Genomic DNA, 24,194 nt, shown 5'->3' on the forward strand with positions numbered 1-24,194 from the left:
AGTGAGATACAGAAACATTACTTTTATATGATGCTATTCCTTTCCCCTCTTTCTGTGGCATTATTGTTATACATACTATATCTATAAATGTTAAATCCAACAATACATTATTATAATTATTACTTTATATAATTTTGTCTTTTAAAAATGCTGAAGGAGAAAGGAGAGCAAATATATACTTACAGTTTTTGATATATTGGCCTTCTTATGTATTATTTCTGGCTCTCTTGATTTGTTCTTGGAGAATTCCAGTTACTATCTGGAGTCACTTCTTTAGTCCAATATAGCTTTGTTCTCATGCACTTTTGTGCTGTTTTTGGCAAATATATTCCATTTCCATATGTTATTGGCTCAACAATACATTATATATAATGTTTTATACAAATGCTTTTAAGCTCAGTTAAGAGAAGAAAGAAGAAATATGCATTTATATTGTCTTTTACAATTACATAATTACCTTTACCAGTGCTCTTTATTTCTTTGTGTGGATTCAAATTGCTGTTTGGGGTCACTCCCTTTTAGTCTGAAGAACTTTTAGTATTTTTTGTAAGCTGGGTCTGGAACAAATTCTTTCAGTTTTTCATTTATCTGGAAATGTGTTTATCTCCCCTGCATTGTTAAAAGATAGCTCTGCTGGATATAGGATTCTTGGTTGAGGTTTTTTCTTTGAGCTCTTTGATTATGTTATCCCACTGTCTCTGACTTACATTTCTGATGAGAAGTAGCTGTGTACCCTACTGACGTTCCCTTATAAGTGATAAGTCATTTTACTCTTGCTGCTTTCAAGATTTTCTTCTTGTCTTTGGCTTTCAGCATTTTTACTATGATGTATCTGTTTGTGAATCTCTTTGAGTGTATCCTACTTGGATACTATTGAGGTTCCTGAATGGGTAGGTTGCTGTCCAATAAACATGGGAAGTTTTTAGCATTCAATTTTTCAAATGTTTTTTCTTCTCCTTTCTCTCTCTCCTCTCCTACTGGTACATTAATGTTGTCTCACATTTCTCTGAGGCTTTCTTCACTTTTCTTTATTCTTTTTTTCTCTCTGTTCTTTACCTTGTATACTCGCTACTGATTTATCTTCAAGTTTGCTTATTCTTTCTTTTGCCAGTTCAAACTTAATGCTGAACCTCATTAGTGAATTTTTATTTAAGTTATTGTACTTTTCAACTCCAAAATTTCCTCTGGTTCTTCTTTTTCTTTTTAATAATCTCTATCTTTGTATTGATATTCTTCATTTCATGCAACATCATCATCAAACCTTGCATTACTTCTTTAATCATGGTTTCCTTTAGTTCTCTGATTATATTTATAATGGCTACTTCGAGGTCTTTATCTGGTCATCTCACAGGCAGTTCCTGTTGCCTGCTTTTTTCCCAGTGTATAGGTCATTCTTTCCTGTTTCTTTGCATGTCTCGTAAGTTTTTTTTGGAAATTGGACATTTTAGATAATATATTATAGCAACACTGGGTATTGCCCCTACCCTTCAAGGCTTACTATTGTTATTTACTTGTTTATTTGCTCAGTGACTGGCTGAATTATTCTTAGTGAAGTACATTCTCCTCCTCCCTCCCTGCAGATGTTGCTCCTCAGGTGGCTCACCCTTGGGTATGCTACAGCCATCCTGGGGTGACAGTGCCTTTGGCAGGCGCCCCTTTCACTTTCTCTTTCCCTGACCACACCCAGCTGTTAAGCTCCACTAACTGCCAGCTGATTGATTATTGTCTTTAACAATGTCCTGGGGCATAAATTGCTCCACAAACTGAACCAATCTATTAGGGCTCCTTTGAAGGGATAGTTCTTGAGGTCAGCATTTAAGATTGGTTCTAATCACAGGAGGGTTCCTTCCAGCTATCTCTTTCCCCCTTCCTCTACAGCAAACTAGCCAGCCTTCTGGTTAGCCTTTATCTCCAAGGAATCTGTCAATCTCCTCCCAATTGCCTTTTACTACAACCTGCAACCTCAGGCATGAACTTCACACTGTTGCAAATGAAGTCAGTTCCTTTGGAGATAGATTCAGAGCTCTCTGTTATAAAGTCTGCTTGTTCCTCTGGGCAAAATTTCTGAGCCCTGGGGTTCTGATGCTGGGGGCAGAAACAATGGCCTGCTTCTCTCTGGGTGACACCTCCTTGAGAGCTCAATTGGAGAGCTCCTTGGAGCTCAAGCTGATCTCCTCAGCTTGCCTCTCCCAGCGTGGAACCTTGTCCCACCAGCTGGGGCAAGGACAACTGGGGCCCCAATATTCTCAAGGGTGCCATACCCAAGATAGAGCCTCTGTCCCATGAGTGGAGACTGGGTGAAAGGTGGGAGACCCCACCTCTCAGCTGCACTCACCTAGAATTTAGTCACAGCAACAGGTAGCTGAGGCAGGATGAGAAATGCTGACCTCACCCCTGTCCCTAGTGGGAAAACAGCCTTCCAACTGGGAGCTGAGGGAAGGGGGAGTTCTGTGTTCTTGGCTGCATCAGTTTGGAGGAGAGTCTTCATCTCACTCAGCTAAGAGGGTGGAGGTTGGGAGCAGGTCTCAGTTCAAATACTACCGACTTTCATTTTTCTGAGTTTCAATAGATTTTCTTTAAAAAGTGCTTCTCCATTGACTGTATGCTCTTAGGACTATTTCCAGAGACCTTCAATGGTTGTTTTTAAAAAATAATTCTCACCAGCTTCGCTGGGGAGCAGGTCCATAGAGCTACTCACACTCTCATGAGTGAAAGTGGAACTTCCTGATGAGTTTTTTGTATGAGAAAATGGATCTGAAACTCTAAAAGTACAAATCAGAAATACTATTTTTATCATTCCCAGGCAGAAATCCTAAACAGTGATCCAAAGATCATATATGGGCTGCCACATCTATGGCTTACTAAGTCAGAAAAGCTATTTGGTTCTTTCTCCCTCATTTAGTTCTTCTATGCCTTGGCAAAACATCTAAAATAAAAAATAGAGTGTGTAATAAAGTTTAAATTGTTTTGTTTTGAACTACGATGAGGCATTCATCCTGCCTATGATATAATTCAACCCTTCTAGTCACGTTTTATGCCAGATCCTGGCTGGACAGGAACTTTAAAAAGTAAAAGGTAGGATGCTTTTGGTAGTGTGTGTGTGTATGTGTGTGGTGTGTGTGTTGTAAAGAAATCAAGATAATGAAAATGATTATCTTCAAAGTTACTGGTTTCTAAATGAGAACTGTACTTGTATCATGTATCAAAGTATTCCCTAAGGTAAAAATAGCAAATAAAATTTGAGTCAAATTTGCAAGGCATATAAAGATCATTTTGTTTTAGTGAAAATTGGAGTTTAAAAATTTCAAATGACTAAAATAAGTGTAAAGGGCTTTCAGAACAAGCATGCATGCCTCAAGCTATTCCTAAGCATGGATTCACAATATAGGATTGATGGTTCTATCTTGGCACATTTTCCTGGGGGAAATCTAGGAAGGAAATTTATCCTTTCATTTTCTATAGTTCACAATGGCAATCCTCAGTATGTATCTGTAGTTGAGAAAGTGCCAAACCCAACACCACAGGCAAATAGCCAACTTAGAAACCAAAGCCTAACACAGGATCCGGTACACAGGAATTACTGAAAAAATATTTGCGGACTATAGAGATCTCTACAAATATGGCAAGTACATCCAAGCCTGGGAGAAAAAAGTAAAAAGAAGAAATATTTTAAATGGCAGAATGGACTTTTGTGTTCATATAAATTTATTTCACTCCATAAACTGGCTCCACAAGTAATACTACCTACAAATCTAATAACATTTTTTATGCTCTCCTAAAAGGAATATGTAGGATAATCAAGAAGGCTCAATTCTAGAGAAAACAAATGATTTTAAAAAGAAGTATTGTTCTTTGCTTATTCCTCCGATCACACTATTATAAAAGAATACAATATATATTATAACATATATATTATACTCTTATATCATTATAATCTACTATAATAGAAAAGTTTAAAATACAGGAAAGGGAAAGAAAAATATCCACAGTAATATAATAATATTCAGACGGCATCATTTAGCAAATTTCTTTGTAGTCATTTTTCTTTCTATAATTTTTATTAGTTTTACATGGTTGTGATCATACTGTATAAATACTTTTGTATCTCGCTTTTTCACTAAACAACATCATAAAATGTGCTTGAGATTCTGTTGAATAGTTAAGAGAATATCAAACTCAAAAACAAACGATATGTACAAGTCATAGAAATTCTGGCTTCTACTCAATCTCCAAGTTCCTTTCATTCATTTAACAGGTTTTTATTGTAGGTGCCTATTTTGTGCCACACACAGTGCTGGGGACTGAGAATACAAAGAAAAGTAAGCCACAGTTCTTGTCCTTAAAAAGTTCTTAACTCAGCAATTACCTTCTGCCTTCACAGAAATATGGGTTTACCTAAGTGAGTTTGAAGGTAATGAAATAAATGCTTGAAATTTGGCTATTTTTAACTTCACTTTTGAGGAAAATTACTATATACACAAAGATTTATCTCAGACAACAACTGACGTTTTCCACATTTGATATGGTTGTATTCCTATCTTATAGGTAAAAGAGCTGCAATTCTTTTATTCATTTTATGACATGTATTTTTCAACATTTATTGCAATTAGTACTCCTTATTGGTCTTGAGATCAGCTGTGTTTTAGAAACCAATATAAGACCTTTTGTTTCCTCAAAATGTAAATTTTCAGATTGTTCATCATACCTCCCCTCATCCTACATATTTGCATGATATATTTGTTTATGTGCTGGTAGATAACTGCTGCTTACCAATTTATTTAGAGGATGTAAAGCAAAAGCTTCAATAAGTACAGGTGCTTCTATCCAAATATACAATGATCCACATGCACCTGGAACTATTTGCATTATATGCACCAACATTAGCAGTTGTATCTGACTTTACTTCTCTGGAAAAATTTAAGCACTCCTAGTTGGTAATTACCTTTGCTATCTTCCGATTGAAGTCTAGTTCCCTAAGTGGTCTTTCAAGGTACAAAATAAGAGATAAAACAAGGTACTGAGTCATAATTTCAAACCTTCTGAAATATACCTCAAGTGGTAATGAGTAGGGGCTATGGAGCACTGAGCAGCGAAGGAGCTGCACAGAATAGTCAGAAAATCTGTTCTCTATTTGAGGCTCCACTACTTACTAGTGATGTGAGTGTTAGCAAGTTGTCATTACTGTGAGCCTCAGTTTTCTTATCCATAAAATAGGGATGGTAATATTCTCACCATACTTGTAGCATTACTGCATTACTGTTGCAAAGCAAATCTTTGTAAAAAGGCAAAACACTACATAAATGTTAGGCATTAGGTGTAAGGATCATTAATTTATAACCATTTCCTAAAAAGCTCAGTGTAATCAAGTTTTATTTTATATTTTGTGAGAAAGATCAGCCCCAAACTAACATCCGATGCCAATCCTCCTCTTTTTCCTAGGGAAGACTGGCCCTGGGCTAACATCCATGCCCATCTTCCTCTACTTTATATGAGACGCTGCCACAGCATGGCTTGACAAGCGGTGTGTCGGTCCGCGCCCAGGAACCGAACTTGCGAACCCTGGGCCGCCGAAGTGGACGGCGTGAACTTAACTGCTACACCACTGGGCCGGCACTCAAGTTTTATTTTTTGAAAGGTTCTGTCCCCTTACATTTACTTCTAAGTTGTTACAAAGATTTTACATAAGAAATGTGTTGTGTTTTTTCTATAAACTGTAGTGTATAGAAAGGGGCACTGCAGGTACCAAAGAGCTGCTGGGAGAAGGCTCCAGAGACATGTTCAGGAAAGAGAAAAAGAGAACTACAGCAGCAAAACAAATTGGACAGTGATTTGAGTTCCTCTTGTTTTCAGATTGGGTTTAATGGGGAGACATGCCTCCTATTCTATGTCTCTCTACCCTGAGAATTTAAAAAGCTGTTAGAACATAGATCCTTCAGAGCAGTCCAATAGTTTGGATTTCTGTCTTTTTAGGGCCTTAGGCATGGAAGAGTCACTAGTGGTTTTAACCCTTGGAGACTGATATGGTTTTGTTTGCCAATGTTTTTCCACTAATGAAGATTACCTAGCTAGGTCCCTAATGACATTTGTTTATATCAGACTTCCCAGGAAGCAGAAATATACACACTATAACTGAAAATAACACCAGTATAGTAGTTACTATCTCCAAAGATCTAAAAGGCAGTAAAAGACTACTTTAAAAATGTTAGGTTTTGCTACTATCCTACAGGAAATAAGCATGCTTTATTAATAACTGTGTGGGAAATTTTTCTCCCTCAACTGAAACTTACATGGAGTGGGGGAATCTCTGTCTTAATGTACTTATTTTGACCAGTAAAAGCACTACCAAAGATTCTAGTGCCAGATTCCCAAGGCACTATGAATCTACAGATGTATTATGGATTCTCCCAACTAAACAAATAGCAGCTGCCTTGCTAGCCTGAATACCTATCATAAGTATGTAAAAAAATATGTTCTTTTTAACATCTTTTTTTTCACTTAACTCTCTCCCATTTGCAAATAAGTCTCTCTCCTTCTCCCTCTCCCTCTCTCTTCACCATAGTATTTCATAGTATTCCATTATGTAGATGTACCATAGTTTCTTCAAAAAATCTCTCACTGCTGGACACTTGGTTGTTTCCAATCTTTTGCTATTACGTACAATGCTTCAATGAATAACTTTGTTTACTTGGGTTCAATCTACCCACAAAATAGATTTCTAAAAGTGACACTGCTCGGTCAAAGTGCAAAATGCATCTGTAATTTTGGTACGCATTGCCAGCTGCTGTTCCATAGGGATTGTGCCATTTTGCACTCCCACAGAATGTGAGTACTTATTTCTTGAACACCATTTATAAAAATACACATGCCTGGATCCCACCCCCCAAATTCTGACTCAGTAGATAAGGGGTTGGGCCTGAGCAGACCTATCTTGCAAAAGTTCTCCAAACAGCACATTCCTAGTTGAGAACCCCTGTTCTAAAAAGTATTCCAGTCTTGTTTACATTGTTCAAATCCAAAAGAAAAGCAGAGTTAAATCTTCAACCTCCAAAGTTTATACTCCATGTCACTCATTCAATAAATAATTTTTGAATGCCTATTATGTGCCGAGCACTCTAGATGTCAAGGATATAAAGATAAAGAACAGCTTCTGTCATCGGGGAGTTCGCAGGGTCTAACAACAAGACCTAAGAGACAATGTATAAGCATGGTCTCAGAGATTTATTGACACAGAATTCAAGGAATATTGAAGAGGGGTATTTCACCCTAACAGGAATGCCAGCAGGAGCTTCCTGGAGGAAGTACTCCTGGAGCTGAGCAGGAATTAACCAGGTGAAAAGGAGAAGAGGTACACAAGAAGGAGAGGGCATTCTACATAGAAAACAATATATGTGAGGGTAAGACGTAACAAAAAGAAGGGATGTGTATGTGTATGTAACCTGAAAAATTTCATATTGCTAGAACATAAAATACAAGGGAGAGAAGTAAGTGATAGACTGCAAAAGTAGGCAGAGATCAGATCACTGAGCATCTAGTATGTCACATTAAGAAGCTTGAACTTTATAGGCAAAGAAAGTCACTCAAGGGTTTTAAGGCTGGGAGTGACACAATCAGATTGTTGTTTTAGATTTATGGACAATGAACTGGAAGGGCACATGATCAGACTGTTGTTTTAGATTTATGGACAATGGACTAGAAGGACACATAACTAGAAAAAGAAAGAACAGTTAGGAAACTGGTACAGTAATCCAGATGAAGGCTTGAATTAGAGAAAGGGTTAAGGAGAGAATGGACTGAAAAAATCTTAAGAGGTAAAATGAGCAGGACATAGATATTAGATGGGGGCTGGAGGTGAATAGAGGGATGATTTCAAGCTATATCAAACCACTACCAGCAAAGCACTAGATTTAAGGTATTTTTACAGCAGCAGTGATAGGTTTACACTGATTCAGTCATGCTTTCTTACCTGGTCTTGGCATTAGTGAGGCCAGGGACAGATGTATGGTGCCCAGCAAAACACTCAGGCAGAGCTGGTGAGCTTCTCCTTTAGCATCATGCTCTAATCAACTAAGTAAAGCAACCATAGGCAACCCCAATAGGCAAACATAACATTACATGGTCATATCTCTGACGCACCCTTCTTATAATAACTCCTCTACTGGTGAGTCTCTTGACTCCACTTCCCTCCATGCCCATGAAGCCAGTCACAATTGCTGACAGTATAAATAAATGCCAGCACAGGGAACGGTATGTGGTTGAGAGGCAGCAGCATGAACAGCTGCTTTCCCAAAACTTAACCCAAAGCCAAGCTTTACAATATTAGCAATGCATTTTGGGCAGCCTGCAGTCCTGCCACCAAAGAAAGTCAATCTCTGGAGGTGAGAAGACACGGGGAGAGAGTCTTCTCTGAACGCTTCCCATTCCCCTGATTTACGCAAGTGCAGTGGTCCTGTGGAGATGGAGCAGGAGAGCGTTGTGTATAATCTATGCTAAACCTGGCACTTGTCATTTTTCTTGGAATTCCCAAAAAACAAACTGAAGGGAAACCGAAAACTTAACCTTCAGATGAAAAGAAATCCATTGTTTAGAAAGTCCATGAATGAAATACACACACACACACACACACACACACACACACACACACACAAACACCAAGGCTTACCTTTCTTTTATCTTCATCTGTTGATTCAAATTTGAAAGTAGCCCTATGCTGAGGGGAAAAAAAGGAAAATACTGTCATTTTAAACACATAGATTTTTAATTTTGGCTATGTTTAAATATACATAATGTCCCCGTAAAAATGTTGCTTTCCCATATTATATCTCAATATTCTTACTAAAGTAAGAGAGAGAGGCACATAAGCAAATAATTACAAAGCAGTGTGAAAAGACTACAGCAAAAATATATGCAAAGGAGCACAGAGTACCAAGCCACTAACTCTGCCCAGGGAAATCTGGAACACTTTGCATAGAGTATAGACCATTTGAGCTGGACCTTCAGGGACGAATAGGAGTTTGCCAGGAGGCAAACGGAGAGCATTCTAGGGATAGATCAAAGGCTCAGATGTGTGAAACAGTATGATGTATTTGTGAAATGAGCTATGTCAGAGTGAAACATAGGACACATGTTAGGGGATGGGGGGAGTGGAGAAAGATGAGATTGGATACAGATCTGGAAAGGTCTTCCAATGTCGTTGAGGAGTTTGTATTTTCTTTTTCATATGCCATAAGAAATCATCAGAGAATTGTAGATAGGGAAGAGATCTGATAAACCGGTATTTCAGAAAAGAAATTCTGTAAGAATGAGGGTTTAAATCATGGCTCCTCCACTTACTATTTGAGCAAGTAACAAACTCTTTATAACTGGATTTCTCATGTGAAAAGAGGGGGTACCTAGTTAACAGAGCTGCTGTGAGGGTTAAAACAGCTAAGGCATATAATACACCATCTCAGTGCCTGGCACAAAGTAAACACTCAGTAAATATTAGTGTTATAATGATGACGACGATGCCAGTGATATTGAGGAAACAATAACTGGAAGAGAAGAGAGTGTCAGACTCTCCCGAAATGACTGGCAACACTGTATTTTCCACTCTGCAGCTGAAATAGAGGATGCAGTAAGTTGACTTGCCCACTGTCACAGAGAGTAAAGGTAACCAAAAAATAGAGCACACAATTTCTCATTCTCCTCTCAAGTTTTATTCAGGAGAACCAAGCACTCTTATGAATCCTAAGCTTTCCTTTAAAAAAATCTCCAATGAACATTTCTCTGCCTTTCCTTTTCTTCCTCTCTGCCTTTCTTCCATTTCTCTCACGGCTAACACTGACAAACGTTTATTGGCAACACACCAGGAGTTAAGTACACTAAGTACTAAAGATATCATCATTACAGGTGGTTCCGCATTGACAGCTTTGTAGAAGAAACAATTTTTGAAATAAGATGAGATGCAGAAATGTTGACAGAGAAGTAGTTCTGAATGTAAGAGACGGTCAAGGGGAAGACTTAGAGGTAAGAGGGAAGGGTCATTTGAGAAAACCTAAGAGAGGCTGCCTCACACATGGTTTGCAAGGCAATTAAAATGGATGATGTCAGGTGGTAAGGGCTTGGATTTAAAAATTTATACCTGAACTGGCAGACAGGTGACAAGCAACCAGGGGAAGACTCTGAGGGAGGTGTGAACAGTAGAGCATTCTGGAAGAATATTTTGGGCAGTAGCTTATAAGCCAGATCAAAGGACAGAAAGACTGAAGACATAAAGCCCTCTGAGAAATGGGCATCAATAATCCAGGCATGATATTGCTGGCGGCAGTTTAAATTGACACAAACTTTAAAAGAGAAAGTGATTTGGCAATACATATTAGAAACCATGAAAATATTCATGCCCTTTGACCCAGAACTTCTATTTCCAGGAATTTATCCTAATGAAATCATCCAGAAGGAGGGAAAATTGTACATGTAAGCATATTCACTGCAGTGTTATTTAACATTATGGAAGAAAAAAAGAGACAATCTGAATATTCAACAACTTGAGACTGATGAAATAAATTGCTGTGCATCCACCTCATAGAATATTATATTGTAATTTAAAAAATAGATGGCTAGACAGCTCTGTAACAACATGGAAAATTACTTATGATGGCATCAAGTGGAAAAACAGTAAAGCATCAAATTATGTCTATGATGATAGTACCTATACAAACATATGGATGCATTCAAACAAAGGCTTGAGTGTTAAAATACAAAAATAAAAGCAATTGTACAGGGTGGTAGAATTTCTGGTGATTTCTTTGATAAAATTCATTGTTAGTATATTATTTTGCATAATTAAAAGGGGAATTCTTAAAATAAAAGATGAATGAATGAATGAACAAGGAAAGAAAGAAGAAAAGGAAGGAAGAAAAAACAAGTTATAAATCTGAAGGCTATAACTAAGGAATTTATAGACCTGAGGTTTAGTAAAAACCTTAGATAAAAGATAAAGAAGCACCAGACACCAGGATAAAGTTGTAAACTGAAGCTTAGTAAAGGTCCAGTACAAATGAAAATGAATAATTGCACTTAGAAACCAAGAAAGCTTATTTTTTTTGCCATTATATGTGAAATAGTAATTCCATAAATTATCTGGAATAAATGTACCTAGTTGCCAACATAACGATTCTCCTAAACTTTTTTTGGCATTTATGGTAAGGAAACAGAAAAAGAAATTATTTTTGGAAAGACCCTCATTAAGTTATAAAAATATCTTTTAAACAATTTCTATGTAGAAGTAAACTTTTAAAGTGATAATTTAGAATAGTACAAAGGACTAATTTTTCTGTTGCTTTTTAAATACAAGATTGATCCTGTCATAAAACTACAACATAAAAAAAGAAAGAAAGAAAAGCTTTCAAAAGCTCCATCTAACTAGCATGAGGGCTTAATTTAATTAGAAAATATACTGGTACATGAGGCAATACAAATTGAATTTTGAATGTGCCAATCTATTCAGAAGCTCAGCCATCTAAGATTGTTTGGATCCAAAGATGTTGGCTTCTCTAAGGCTGGCTTCTTTTATCCAACTTAGATCATACCTAACCTATTCAGTACCTCTAACCCTTATTGTCTCCCCTTCCTAAGGCTGAAAAGGAGGGGAAGGGTAACTAGCATTTCTGACTGTAAACATCTTTCTAGAACTGCTAGCCAACAGTCAACCACCTTACCTTCTTTATTTGCTTAATTTCCAGACGAACAGGGGCAACAAGTCAAATATAAAATAAAGAGTAAAACCATTGTTCAATTTAGAGACTACAGCTCAGTAACACGCCAGACTCATTATGAGGACTCCCCACTGCAGGTTTTGTATCCTCTGAATAGGCTCTAAAAAGCTCAGGCTCGGGTGTCAGACAACACTGGGTTTGAGTCCAGTCCCGCTGTTTACTAAAAATGTGACCTTGGTCAAGTCATTCAACTGAACTACCTGTCAGAGTTTCCTTATCTTTATGTACAGCACCTTACACATAGCAGGTGTTCAATAAGTGGCCACTGTTATTACTGCATGGCCTATGATGTGGCACATGGCCAAAGACTAACCTACTCAAGAACCAGGAGTTATTTCATCAATTTCCAAAGATACACTCAAACAGTACCAATACAAGGGAATTAACCTATCTGGAGTGATGTGTGTGTGTGCTGGACTGTGTTTCACAAATAGAGATCACTTCTAGAACCAAAGGCCAGTATTTGAGATTATATAACCCAATCTGGAACTAAGAAAAAGGTATAACAAAGGAACAGCTCACTAAACATGCTCCTCTGCAAAAATCTGTGGAATGAACTCAGAGAGTCAGAACTCAACCTCAAAGTGGAAAGCAAAAAGTCCTCTTACATGGTCCAAGATATTTATATACCCTATTCAAATGTTGAGGCTGTATTTCCAGAACTGTCCCAGTATCAGGTCCCTATCAATTAGGTTCTTCCAGCACATAAATGAAGAGCTCACTGCCATCAGTATGGTTTTCCTCTCTTAAGAGGACTACTCTTGGAGACCTACCTACCTGCCTGTATCTTAAATACCTTTTACCTTTCATTTGGCCATAAACATGACACACATCCAAAATGGAATCCTGTTGGAGCTTGCTATGGGGTAATAATATACCAGGTGGTCACTATGGCCAAGCCATCTCTCAGGTTATCATCATAGTTGATGACTCTAGGCCTCAGTTTCTTCAGCTATTAACTGAGGGGATTGGACCCAGTTATCTTTGAAGTTCCTTCTAAATATCTTGTGATTCAAGGAACTAAGATACTACTGCGCACCTTGGGGCCCTTGATCACTGTTTATTGTTGATAATCATAGTGAAGGCAACCAATCTCTCTACTAAATCTGTTATCAGAACAGGCCATGGAGGAGGAGGAGGAGGAGCTTGGACAGGCCAGACTAGAACAATACATACTTTCGATAATTAATAGCTCATTCTATTACTAGAGTGAGGGTGAACAGGATCCAACAGTAGACCAGTCCACAGAACTGGTCCTGAAAAATCTTTCTCTTCTGTGCTCAAAAACATAGAATAGACAAAGAAAAGGCAACATGGCCTTGCAAAAAGAGCCCTGCGCATGGAATCTGAAGACGAAGCCTGCCCCTTCCAGCTATGTGCCCTTGAACCTGTAGGTAGTCACTTTGTCTTTCTGAACCTCAATTTCCTATTCCCCACCCCTCCGCAAAAAAAATAACACTTCCATCTCCCTCCTAAGTTTTGTTGTCATCGTTTTTTTTTAAAAAGCCATTTTTATTCCACGGATTCTTTTTTGTGTGTGTGTGAGGAAGATTAGCCCTGAGCTAACATCTGATGCCAATCCTCCTCTTTTTGCTGAAGAAGATTGGCCCTGGGCTAACATCTGTGCCCATCTTCCTCTACTTTATATGGGATGCCGCCACAGCATGGCTTTGACAAGCGGTGCATCGGTGCGCGCCCGGGATCCGAACCTGCGAAACCTGCCGAAGCACAGCACGTGCACTTAACCGCTAAGCCACAGGGCCGGCCCCTCCCTCATAAGTTTTAATGTAAGAGGATCATATGTGATGACATGAGAAAGCATTTAGGATAATACATAGTAGACAGCAGGCACTCAATAAATGTTAACAGGTAAATGGAGAGGAGTGAAAAAGAATAACCACTCTTGCTATTTTTTTTTTTAATACTTTCCTATGCTGAGTCAACTTGCATTATGCCCTTGAGAAACAGACAAGTTTCATTTTTTCTGGGATAGATAGATCTTCTTTCTCCCCAAGATAACAAGGGTCAGTGAATGAAGCAAGAAGGCTTGGAAATTAGAGTCTCTGTAACAAAGCAGAAATGAAATGTTGTTACCTGAAACCAGATAGGTAACTTGGTACAAGGTTATTTTGCTACCGATTAGAAAGTGCAAGGGTGAAGAAAAAAGAGAAAGAATGGAGTATATTCTCCAATTTTTCTATCAGGCTAGGTCAACTCAGTGCCATATGTTTAATGACTCCCCTTTTTGTTCAAAACTAACAGTTATGGGCTCTTCCTCAGTGCCAGGCACTATTCTAACAGTTATGGGCTCTTCCTCAGCGCCAGGCACTATTCTAAGTGCTTTATACATATAATTTATTTAATCCTAACAACACATCTAGGATGTAGGTACTATTTTTATCCTGGTTTGGCAGATGAGGAAACTGAGGCACAGCAAAGTTAAGTAACTTGTCCTAGGTCACACGGATGGCAAGTTAAGCATCAAAGTCTAGGAAGCCCGGCTCCAGAGCCTGTGCTCTGGCCACAGGACGTTTTGAGTACCTTCATTGTTAGAACTATAACTCAACGAGTAAACGCCTCTTAGGTGCATTGTGCTCAGTGTGTGGCATTATATTTCAGTTAATTTAAGCCTCATAATAACTTAGGTGATATTATCCCTATATTACCAATAAGGAAACTGAGACTCAGGCTTAAAATAATTTATCCATAGTCATGAAGCTAATAAACGGCAGATCTGAACCAAGGTTTATCTGACTCCAAATTCCATCTTCTTTCCACCATACGTGACTGCCTCCTTTCGAGGACTGGCTTTATTAGAGAAATAGAGTAGCATAAAGAACTTCCTTCTCCAAACAATGAACTGATATTCTCTCTCTACATCATTCATTTCCCTTCTTGGTTAGACTCCTCAATGCCCCATAATCACCTCTTACCTGAAATACTTCTTAAATCCATTTTTCCAGAAAAGGAAAATGAAGCACAGGGTATCTAGCCACTTTTTCAAGGTTTCAGACTCCATATCTCATAGAGCTTGGCAATTTAATTCCACCTCCCCATTCTTATTGCCAGATCACAGCGATCATACTTTCCCTTCCTATTCATCTACCTCCAAGGTCTCTCGCCTTGAGGGGCAAAGCCCCATTGCCAACACAAAACTCCGCTATTTTCTTTGTACTCCGGCCCTACTATAACCAGCATTAAATATGAGAGCTCTTTTCTTAAGGAGCTGACTGACCAGGTTCGCATCAAGTCAGAGCATCCTCACGCTTGGCCAAAAAAGAGCAAGGGTTTGGGAGGAGTCCCAAACACTTCAGGAACCACCTTAAACAACATACATCTGGCATTATAACTTTAAAAACATTCCCAGTGTGAAAGGGGAGCTGGAGATGTCCAGAACTTAAGCTTTGACATCACTTGGCCAGGAGTGGTAAGTGGAAACCAAGCCGGAGGGAGATCAAGGAGAGGAAGAGAGAAATCAGAGGAAGCAAATCTGGAGATCTAATTAGTTTAGCTATGAAGGGAAGGAGAAATATTGAAGGAGATGATAAGATCCACTTGGAGGTTTTCCTTCCTCCCCTCCCTACAGAAGAAAGGGAATTCCATTTATTGCTGGATATCTGGCATATAGTAAGTGCTAAATAAATATTAGTTGATTCAACACAATGGCTAAGTTTTCTGTTGTATTTTTTTTGAAAATCAGTTTGTAGCTGCCTCAAATCTTTTTTTGGAAAGTAGTTATAAATTAAATGAATATAATCTCCACAATATGTACACCTATGCATTAAATTTCTCCTAAATTAAGCAACTATGCAACAGTAAAGCATATCAGAAAGTGAACGAGCTACGACATGAACAGAACTGAATCCATGCATCCTCCCAAAGAAAACAGCATAGTACTGTAGAAAGCAGTCAGACAACCTAGATTCAAATCTCAGCCCCATCTCTCAGTGGCTGTGTGGACTTGGGGCAAGATTACCTTAAATTTTATCATTTGTGAAGTGGGGAGTACCACCACTTTCCTCACAGGGTTCTTGGGAAGATTAAACGGGAATGAAAGGGCAGAAGGGGCATACTGGAAGCTCAATAATGCAAAGTGTATGGAAGTGCAGTGGTGGGCACATAAGCACAGAAACCGAAATCATGAAGGGAAGCAAATGAAAGCAAGACAGATGTTATATCTAGGGTGTGACTTGCTGTTGAGTGTGTTTTCACAGAAGGGAGTAGTCAGTCATTCCCATAAAGTAGTCTTCTAAATGGAAGAATAAAGGTGTGGTATGCTACCTTTTGAAGTGAGCATGTAAAATTCCTGGAAGGAAAAATAATGGAGAGCTAACGGTTCTTAAAGAGACATTCAGAGAAGTGACAGGGATTTATAACAAGATATCTTTTTACTGCAGTTATAAAGTGGAAAGAGCAATGAATGGTTTTAAGACCTAGGTTGGAATCCTAGCTCACAAGTATGACCTTGGGCAAATTCCTTAACCGATCTAGAATCTCAACTGCAAAATGCAGATAAAACCTCACAGGATTGCTGTCAAGATTAACTGAGATGGGAAAGCCGTTAATGAGATATAAATAATAGGTATTACCAGGAACTAGAGTCTCTCCCCACTTACAACGCGGTATGTCCATGACCTTGGCATGATTTCAGTTCTTAGCACCTCGGTTTTCTCATCTAGAAAATGGGGAGGATGATACCATCTACCCTATAAACACTCTGAGAATCAAGTTAGACTATATGTGAGACATCACGCCTTGAAAGCTGTACAGTGCTACAGGTATACAAAGAACTGCCATCGTGGCTGATGCGTTTTATGCATGTCAAGCGCCGTGTTTATGCACAGAAACACCTATTTTTACGCTACCCAGGTGAGGACGCCTCGCGTGCATTTATGCATCCAAGAGTGGGGCACAGGACACAGACGCACATCTACGGATTCCGGGGGTGTGACTTGCACGCCTGGGAGGAGGACCATAGGACAGGCTGCTGGGCCGGAATCAGAGGAGTGGGCGCCAGAGTGGGGGCGGGGGGATGCAGGACGCACGGATGGGAAAGGCAGGGGGCACAAACACGCATGCCCAAGCCGGAAACGTTTTCAGGGGAGAGCAGTGCGCATCCCCGGAATGAGGGGGGTTGGGAGGGATGCGATGTGCAAGCCCGGAGGGCGGCCCGGGGGCTGCTCTACTGCACGCCGGGGGCCAGGACTCTTTACCTTATCGCTGTAATCCCTCAGGACCCGCTCGATAGCCCCCGCCTCGCCGGCCCGGACGATGTAGAGGGCGCGCTCCTCATCCATGGCCGCAGGTGCGGGGGAGCAGCGGCCGCTCTGCGCGCCCAAGCCGCTGCCTCCAGGTAAACGCCTCGCGCCCCCGCTCGCTCGCTCTTTCCCAGCTTCCTTCCTTCCCTCCTTCCCTCCCTCCCTCCTGCCTCCAACCCGCCAGCCTCTGCCCGGCAGGCCCGACGTCACCGCCCCTCAACTTTCACCCCGCTACGTCACCGGTCCCCCAGCAACCGGCGCCTCGCGGCCGCCCCCGACAAGGCCCAGGACTCGAGAGAAGCCTGGCGAGCGGCCCGAGGCGGGGTCAGGCCCGAAGTCCTGCTTGCTCTCCTGCCTCTCCCTCCCTCCGAGAAGAATCCAGCCTTTTAAGTGGGCTTTCACACACAGAACTGTTCTTCTCTCCTGACGCTCTTCTATGAATCACTCTCCTCAGCTGACGAGAGCGACCCGGCTCTTCCCCGCCCCTCTAAGAGCCAGCAGCTAAATGGACTACAATTCCCTGCGTGCAATGGGGTCATTCCACGCTTCCATCTAATTCACTGGAGTGCCGAATAGCATGCCGGGATTAGTAGTCATCCAGCGGGAAAGACTTCCCCCCAAAGGCATGCTGGGAACTGTGGTCCTGCGAGGGCCGGAAACCGAAGTCCGGGGGCCGGCTGAGGCCAGCGGCCGAGAGACCGTTAGGGGGAGGGTCTAAGCGTCGGCTCTGCCTCTTTTTGTTCCTTATGGAGCTGACGGTCCTGCTGGAGCCTTGACTGGTTGGACTGGTTGACAGTCGCGGAAACTGGCACCCCTTGGTGGGAACTGTGAAGCACCAGTTTAATTCCCTCTTTTCTCGTTTAGCGGTTTCGGTGTCTTTGAAATTCTTTCCTTCCTCCCTTGTTTGCGGTCGGGTTATGTATTCAGCTGCAGTAATGTGGGAAATTGCAGGCAGTTATCTGGATAAAAGGGGACTTGGCGATTTTGTGCCTTAATAATAATCGCTGCCGTGTATCGCGTGCCGCGGGGGCTCCAGACTCATTGCTGGGGGTTTCCTTATAGCCTCTAATTCTCACGACGCTGAGATTTTGTGGAACCAGAGGGACCCGAATGGGTTAAGTAATTTGTCTTAAGCCACGTAGCTAGTAAATGAGGAATTCGAGATTTGAATTCGGGTCTTTCCCCAAAGGCGGCTGCTCTTCAACCGCCAGTAATGTAATAATACTGATATACTAGTAATAGTAGTGATGATGGTGATCGGGATGACAGAGGCTCACATTTGCTAAGTGTTTGCTACGTGCAGGCATTCTATTACATGCTTTTACCTGTGTTATCTCAGTCGATTTCTCACAAATTCAGTCAACAAATATTTGAAAACCTATGCCGTGCCAGGCACTGTTCAGTACAGTTCAGTACTGTTCAGTGTAGACACAGTGAGCCCAAAATAAAGTCCCTGCCCTTATGGAGCTTCCATTCTAGTGCTTAACTCTATGAGGGAGATGCTATTCTCATTTTAAGAAGAGGAAACTGAGTCTTGGAGAGGTTAATAGATTTATTTATCAAGATTGCAGAATTTGGAAACTGAATTTGAACTCGGAGCCTATGCTCTTTCTGCTCTCCCAAGCTATCTTTTAGAGTGTGGATAAATTCTCCAAGTAATTTCCAGTTTTCCATTCCAAGCAACCTGTACCAGAAATCATCTTTAATCCCTCCCCCAACAACCTTTCCCTCTTGAACTGTGCTGAAGAGGAACTAGAGGGGGCAAAAATTTATTCATCTAATAATGACTGAGTTTCTTGTATGTGTCAGGTTTTGTGCTAGGCTCTGGGAATTTGGAGATAAAAACAAATAGGGAATCTGAGCTCATAGAGCTTTTGGTCTTTCTATGGATTATGCTTTTCATGCAGCAAACAGTTATTGAGTACATTTGTTGAGCCAGGCATTGGGGTAGGTGCTGTGTCCATAATAAAGTAAGTCAGAAGATTTTAATCTATCTCTTAAAAAAGCACACCTCTTAGAAAGGTCATGGTATAGTAACTTACATACCTTAGGTAATAGAAATATTTTGCAATTGTTTTTAACAGTTTACAAAACATTTTAATGTACGCCATCTCAGTTGATCATTGAGGAAGGTATTGTTCCTATTTATAGATAAGAAAACTGGCTCAGATGAGTTGAGTAATACCAACTGGGACTCAAACTGAGGGATGTAATGTAACAGTATTTGGGTGCCTACTCTGTGTCCAGTACCGTATTATGTGCTTTTGGGGTAACCATATGTTTATTTTTGGAGCAAGGGCTCCTGGATAGGATACTAACAAGCATAAAGTATCTGAGCAGAGATGTTTCTTTTAAAGAAGGTCTTACACATGTGTTTGAAATGTCTGTTTACCAGAAATAGGCTTATGATTTTAGGCTTCAACCCTGTACTTCTAAAAAGAGATTTAAAAAATGTGAAACCACATGAATTAATGGCTTGGGAAATTGCACTTGAGTAATTTTAATTAAGTGCTAATATTCTGATTTTATAAATCAAAAGGATCTTTGACTCTAATTCAAGTCATCCTTTGACCACTGACGAGACTCTGGTCCCAGAAAAATTAAGTGACTTGTCCAAAGTCAGTAGTTAAAAAGCAGATTCTGGGACTAGAGCCTAGACTAGCTGAATCCTGGGTTACTACATCACTTTACCTCTCTGAATATTTAGTTGTGTGATGCTTTCAGTGACTAGGGTTTCTGGTCCAGCACTAACTCCGGTTCCTGTTGATTCTTGGGTGGCATGGTACCAGGGAATTAGGATTTAGAGCCTGAGTAATCAAAGCAATAAATATTAATTCACAAGTCATTGCTCTGAGAGATAGTAATATAATAATACTACACATATATATGTATGGATAGTGCTTTACTATTCTCAGAGTATCTCTACATAGATGATCTGATTTAATCCTTATAATAGCTGAAAAATGCAAGGTCAATAGGACAGGCACTATCTTCCTTTTTATAGAGAAAAGGGAAGTTCAGGGTGCTGATTAGCTTGCTCATATGTAATAAGTCAGCTACTAAGTGGTATAGTTAAGGACCAGAAGTGCTCTGGGCTCTGATAGCATAAAGTGTTATGGACTTATAGGTCAGGGCCAATGAAAAAGCCTGCAAATAGAAACTAGTCATTTATTTTGGACTTTGATATATCCTGCTGTGGCATTTCCTCTGCCATGGCAGTGGGTTAGTTGGAACGTGCCAAACTGAAGGTGTTTAAGGAGCACCTGGTGCTTTTAAAATCTGAATTTTTCACATGCAATCATTTTTATACATTTTCTTTAGAAGAAAGCAGAAATTTAAAAACTAAACAGCTTGGTCTAGTTGCTACAGCTCCAGAATTGGAGTTCAGAGAATTCCACTAACTCAAGATACTACCACTCAACAAGCACCACACCACTGGGTAAGGCTACTCTCTCAATCTCTCTTAAGGCACAGTGTCCTCAGCCATAAAATAAAGAAATTGATCCAGATATTTTCTTAGCTCTCTCTCAGTTCTAAAATTTTTTGATTCTAAGAACAACAACAAAACCGTATTTGAATATGCTCATTCTTTAGAAAAATCTATTAATAAGAGTGAGGTTGTGCAAATCAAATATAAATATGATATTGCAAATCATATTGCAAATCATGCTTGGGCATACCTGCAAAGATTCTGTTTCAGTTGATCTGTGGTGACGCCTGGGAAGTGGTAGTTTTAAAAGCTTCCCAGTTGATTTGAATGAGCAGCCAGGGTTGAGAACCACTGGACCAATATGTTGATAGAGTATTAACCGCTGAACTAATTTTTGATAGACTTCCAAACTCATGTGCATGTGACTCATTAGTTAGTCTTTGATAAATTAGAATAACCTAGCAAAATAAGTTATTTTAATTTCATTTTCTACCAATAATGAAGTCTCTCTTTTGGAGCAAAGTTAATTGACATGGTTTGTTCCTTTAACAAATATTTTGAGCTCATTGGAGCACAGCATTGTCTTAGGCACCATAAAAAATAAAAACAAGTAGAAACAATTGATCCTGTCCTTTGGGGATATAAGAAACATCCAGGCAATAAGCAAATTTTTTCTACCAATAGGAAGAAACAAATTGAACATAAGTATTATGCAAATCAAAGGAAGATAATAAACATTGGTGGGAAGAAGAGTAATCAGAGAAGCCTTCTTGGAGGAGGTGAACTATAGAGAATAGTAGAGAAAGCTTAGAGGGCTAGCAGATTGGGGGAAATGTCATGAGAAAAGTTCAGGAGGTCAAAATTAATGAGATGCCTCTTGAGAAATGATACCAACTTCATTGAACTTGAAAGGCAGCAATGGAGATTTCTTAGAGCCCAGTTGGTCAGTGGGATAAGGAAAGTTAAATCTGAGAGACATTTCATAATCGATGATGACTTTATAACCAGCCAATCCAACTTTGGCTTACAACGTGTTACATTCTTGAAAACATTATCTCACAATGCCATACGACATAAAGTAAAACAGAACTGGGGGACAGGAGAGTCTGTTGCCGACTGGTGTCAGATCCCTGTGCACATTATTTTAATTTCTCAGGATCTCATTTATAAAATTAGAGTTGGACTAGACGACTTCAAAGTTTTTTTTAAAAACTCTTAAAAATTTATGACTACTTGATCCAAACTTTTCAGCATCTTTATGAGTTTCCTCAGTAATATTCCCAGTATTCTAATTGCTAAAATTGAGCCTATGCTATTAGTGCTTGGCAAATGTACCTATAGTTGTTTAATACTGATTGACTATCCACAGTGGGACTTTCAAATTAAGCACACAAAATGGGCTCTGCCGTTTAGGAGTTTTTATTTATCCAAGAGCTGGAATGTGGGTCAGACCTATTTGCATCTCGCTGGCTTGGAATCCCATCCAAACACCTCTTGGGAAAACCCAGCGCTTTGGGTGGCAATGCTGTAATGTGGTGAAAGAACCTGGACTTGGAATTGGAAAACCTGGTTTTTAGTCCCAACTCACTGTGTGAGTCTCAGAAGCTGATCATTTGTCAAATTCCTTAAAACTCTTCTGGCAACCAATTTTTTGGTATCTAACAGGAAAACTTGAAAGCCAAAAGACTCTAGTTTGAATTTTAACTCAGTCTCTGGGTATTCAGGGATAAGTCACTTGCCTTCTTTGAGCAATGATTTTTCTCAACTGTAATGAGCATAATAATAACTACTTTGTAGGATCTTGTAAGGGTTAAAAGAGATGGCTGTCAAAGTGGTCAGCACAGCAGACCTGGCATAGAATAGCCACTCAAATGTTAGCTGAACTGGAATGAAAAATGCAACCTCCCTCACAATGATGTGAACATTTGGGGATTAAGGTCATGTTATTCCTATTGATGCACAAATGCATGAGTTTTGTTGTTGCTGATGCTGTTTTTAACAACAGAAAAGTAATTCCAACACACTGCTTTGGTCTTTAAACATTGAAGTTAATGTCTTTGACATGCTTTGACATAAGATAGTTTGGGGATAGTGACTGTCATATATATGTGTGTGTAAATAAGGAATCTAAAACCCTCAACACACACACACACACACACACCCCATATCAATATCTTTGCAATTAAGCTTTTGAGATTCACATGTCAGAGGAAATATATTCCCACAACCCTTCTTCCCACCACTTCCTTCTTAACTCTTTATGCAGTAAAGCATTAATTTACTTACCAACATTTGATTAAACTCTTAAGGTTCAACCCTAGGAGGAGGTGGCAGTGGACAAAGGATTATTGTCATTCATCATCAACACATTTTAGCCTACCCTCGAGTTGCCTATGAAGGATTAGCATTTCCCTGAAAAGAGGAGGACAGAATAAATTGCATCTACCGCCAAAGAACTGCCAGCTCCTTTCAGCTGGGGGCACATACCGGGAGCTTTTCCCATATTAGTCAGCTTTATCTCAACTTTTGGGCAGTGCCTACATCTGAATTTCATGGGTTTCAGGGTCAGTCAAAACAGAATTGTAAGGTTGTTGAGGTCAGAGGCCACTGCTGTCAAAGGGTAGTGACCCGAACAGCAAGAGGGAGCCAGTCTCCCCCCCCCCCACCCGCCTCAAATGACTTCATTCTAGTGAATACTTGGCTCATTGCACCTCCCCTGCAGAGCTTTTTTTCGACCTGGTAATAAAAATCCTCCTGTGACCTGGTATTTTTTTTTTTTTTTACATTATTATTGATTTTCTTTTGTTCCTGTTTCTCTATAGAAGGACCAAATCTTGGTCGTTGATAACATATTGGTTTGTACGTACCCTGGGAAATGATAGAGGGAAGGCTAGTCTGCTGTTAACTTACAGTGAATGGAATGCCACCTCGGGTGTGGGGGAAGATCTGGTGCCCAGCTTAGAAACTGCCTTCATTTAGCGCACACAGAAATTTCCCAGAACTTCTGAAACTCTCTTCAACCCCAGTAGGTTCTTTTACCACGGTCAAGGTTGATTTAAAAATTGCAAAGCCGCTTAGGAGAGAGGAATGGGGGTGGGGTGGGGTGGAAACAAAAGTAGGAAGGAAGAAGAAGGCAGTTTTATAGTAAAAAGAGCACAGACTCCGGAGTAGGGCAGTTTTGTTTCAAATCCCAGCTCTGCCACTTACTGCGTGTGACTTTGGGCAAGGCACTAAACTGCTCAGAGCCTCCCTTTCTTCACCTATAAACAGAAATGATTATACCACTGACATTGCAAGGAGGTTGTGAGAGTGGAGACGATGCCTCTGATGTGCCTGGCATATAGCAGACCCCAAGAAATGGGAACCTCTGTAGATTAAGGCAGATCCGTTTCAGAAGTGTGCCACATATCCCTCAGTGTGGGGTGAGGAAAGCGTGTTGCAGGCTCCTCACTTAAAGATTGTCCTTCTGCCTTGACTGTTTCTATTTCTGAGAGGTGTAGCACAGGCCAGGGCATTTTGGATGCCATCTCTGGTGGGGGCACAGTTTGGCAGTTCCTTGAGAATTCACTCTTCTAAACTTCTCTGAGCAGCTTCTCCCTTCTATCAGGAGACTGTTATAAATACCAAGTATCAGCACTGCAGCTGATTCTGATTCTCTCACCCCTGCTGTCATGGCCAGACCTCATTATTTTTCATAATAGTTCTTAAACAGCTGGTTTTAGCTCTTGAGGCATTTTTGATTTCAAAGGGAGG

The 24,194-nt window shown here is 40.1% G+C and overlaps 1 protein-coding gene across 6 annotated transcripts in view; it reads right to left on the bottom strand.

Annotated features, from left to right (window-relative positions):
* RIC8B (RIC8 guanine nucleotide exchange factor B) overlaps nt 1–17,477 on the bottom strand; it is a 99,523-nt gene extending 82,046 nt beyond the window's left edge. For 4 of the 6 annotated variants that reach the window (XR_009223936.1, XR_009223935.1, XM_058568503.1 and 1 more), the window contains exons 1-2: nt 16,967–17,477; nt 8,660–8,707 (exon numbers count right to left, since the gene is read on the bottom strand). Coding sequence is in view for 3 of the 6 variants with exons in the window: in XM_058568503.1 (XP_058424486.1) it covers nt 8,660–8,707; nt 16,967–17,050 (132 nt within the window). In the remaining 3 variants the exon portion in view is untranslated. The remainder of the gene's footprint in view (nt 1–8,659; nt 8,708–16,966) is intronic. The other 2 variants (XR_009223939.1, XM_058568505.1) reach the window with 1 other exon arrangement.
* Nucleotides 17,478–24,194: the final 6,717 nt, after the last annotated feature.

This window comes from Diceros bicornis, chromosome 25 (assembly GCF_020826845.1).
Source record: "Diceros bicornis minor isolate mBicDic1 chromosome 25, mDicBic1.mat.cur, whole genome shotgun sequence".
Lineage (NCBI taxonomy): Eukaryota > Metazoa > Chordata > Mammalia > Perissodactyla > Rhinocerotidae > Diceros > Diceros bicornis.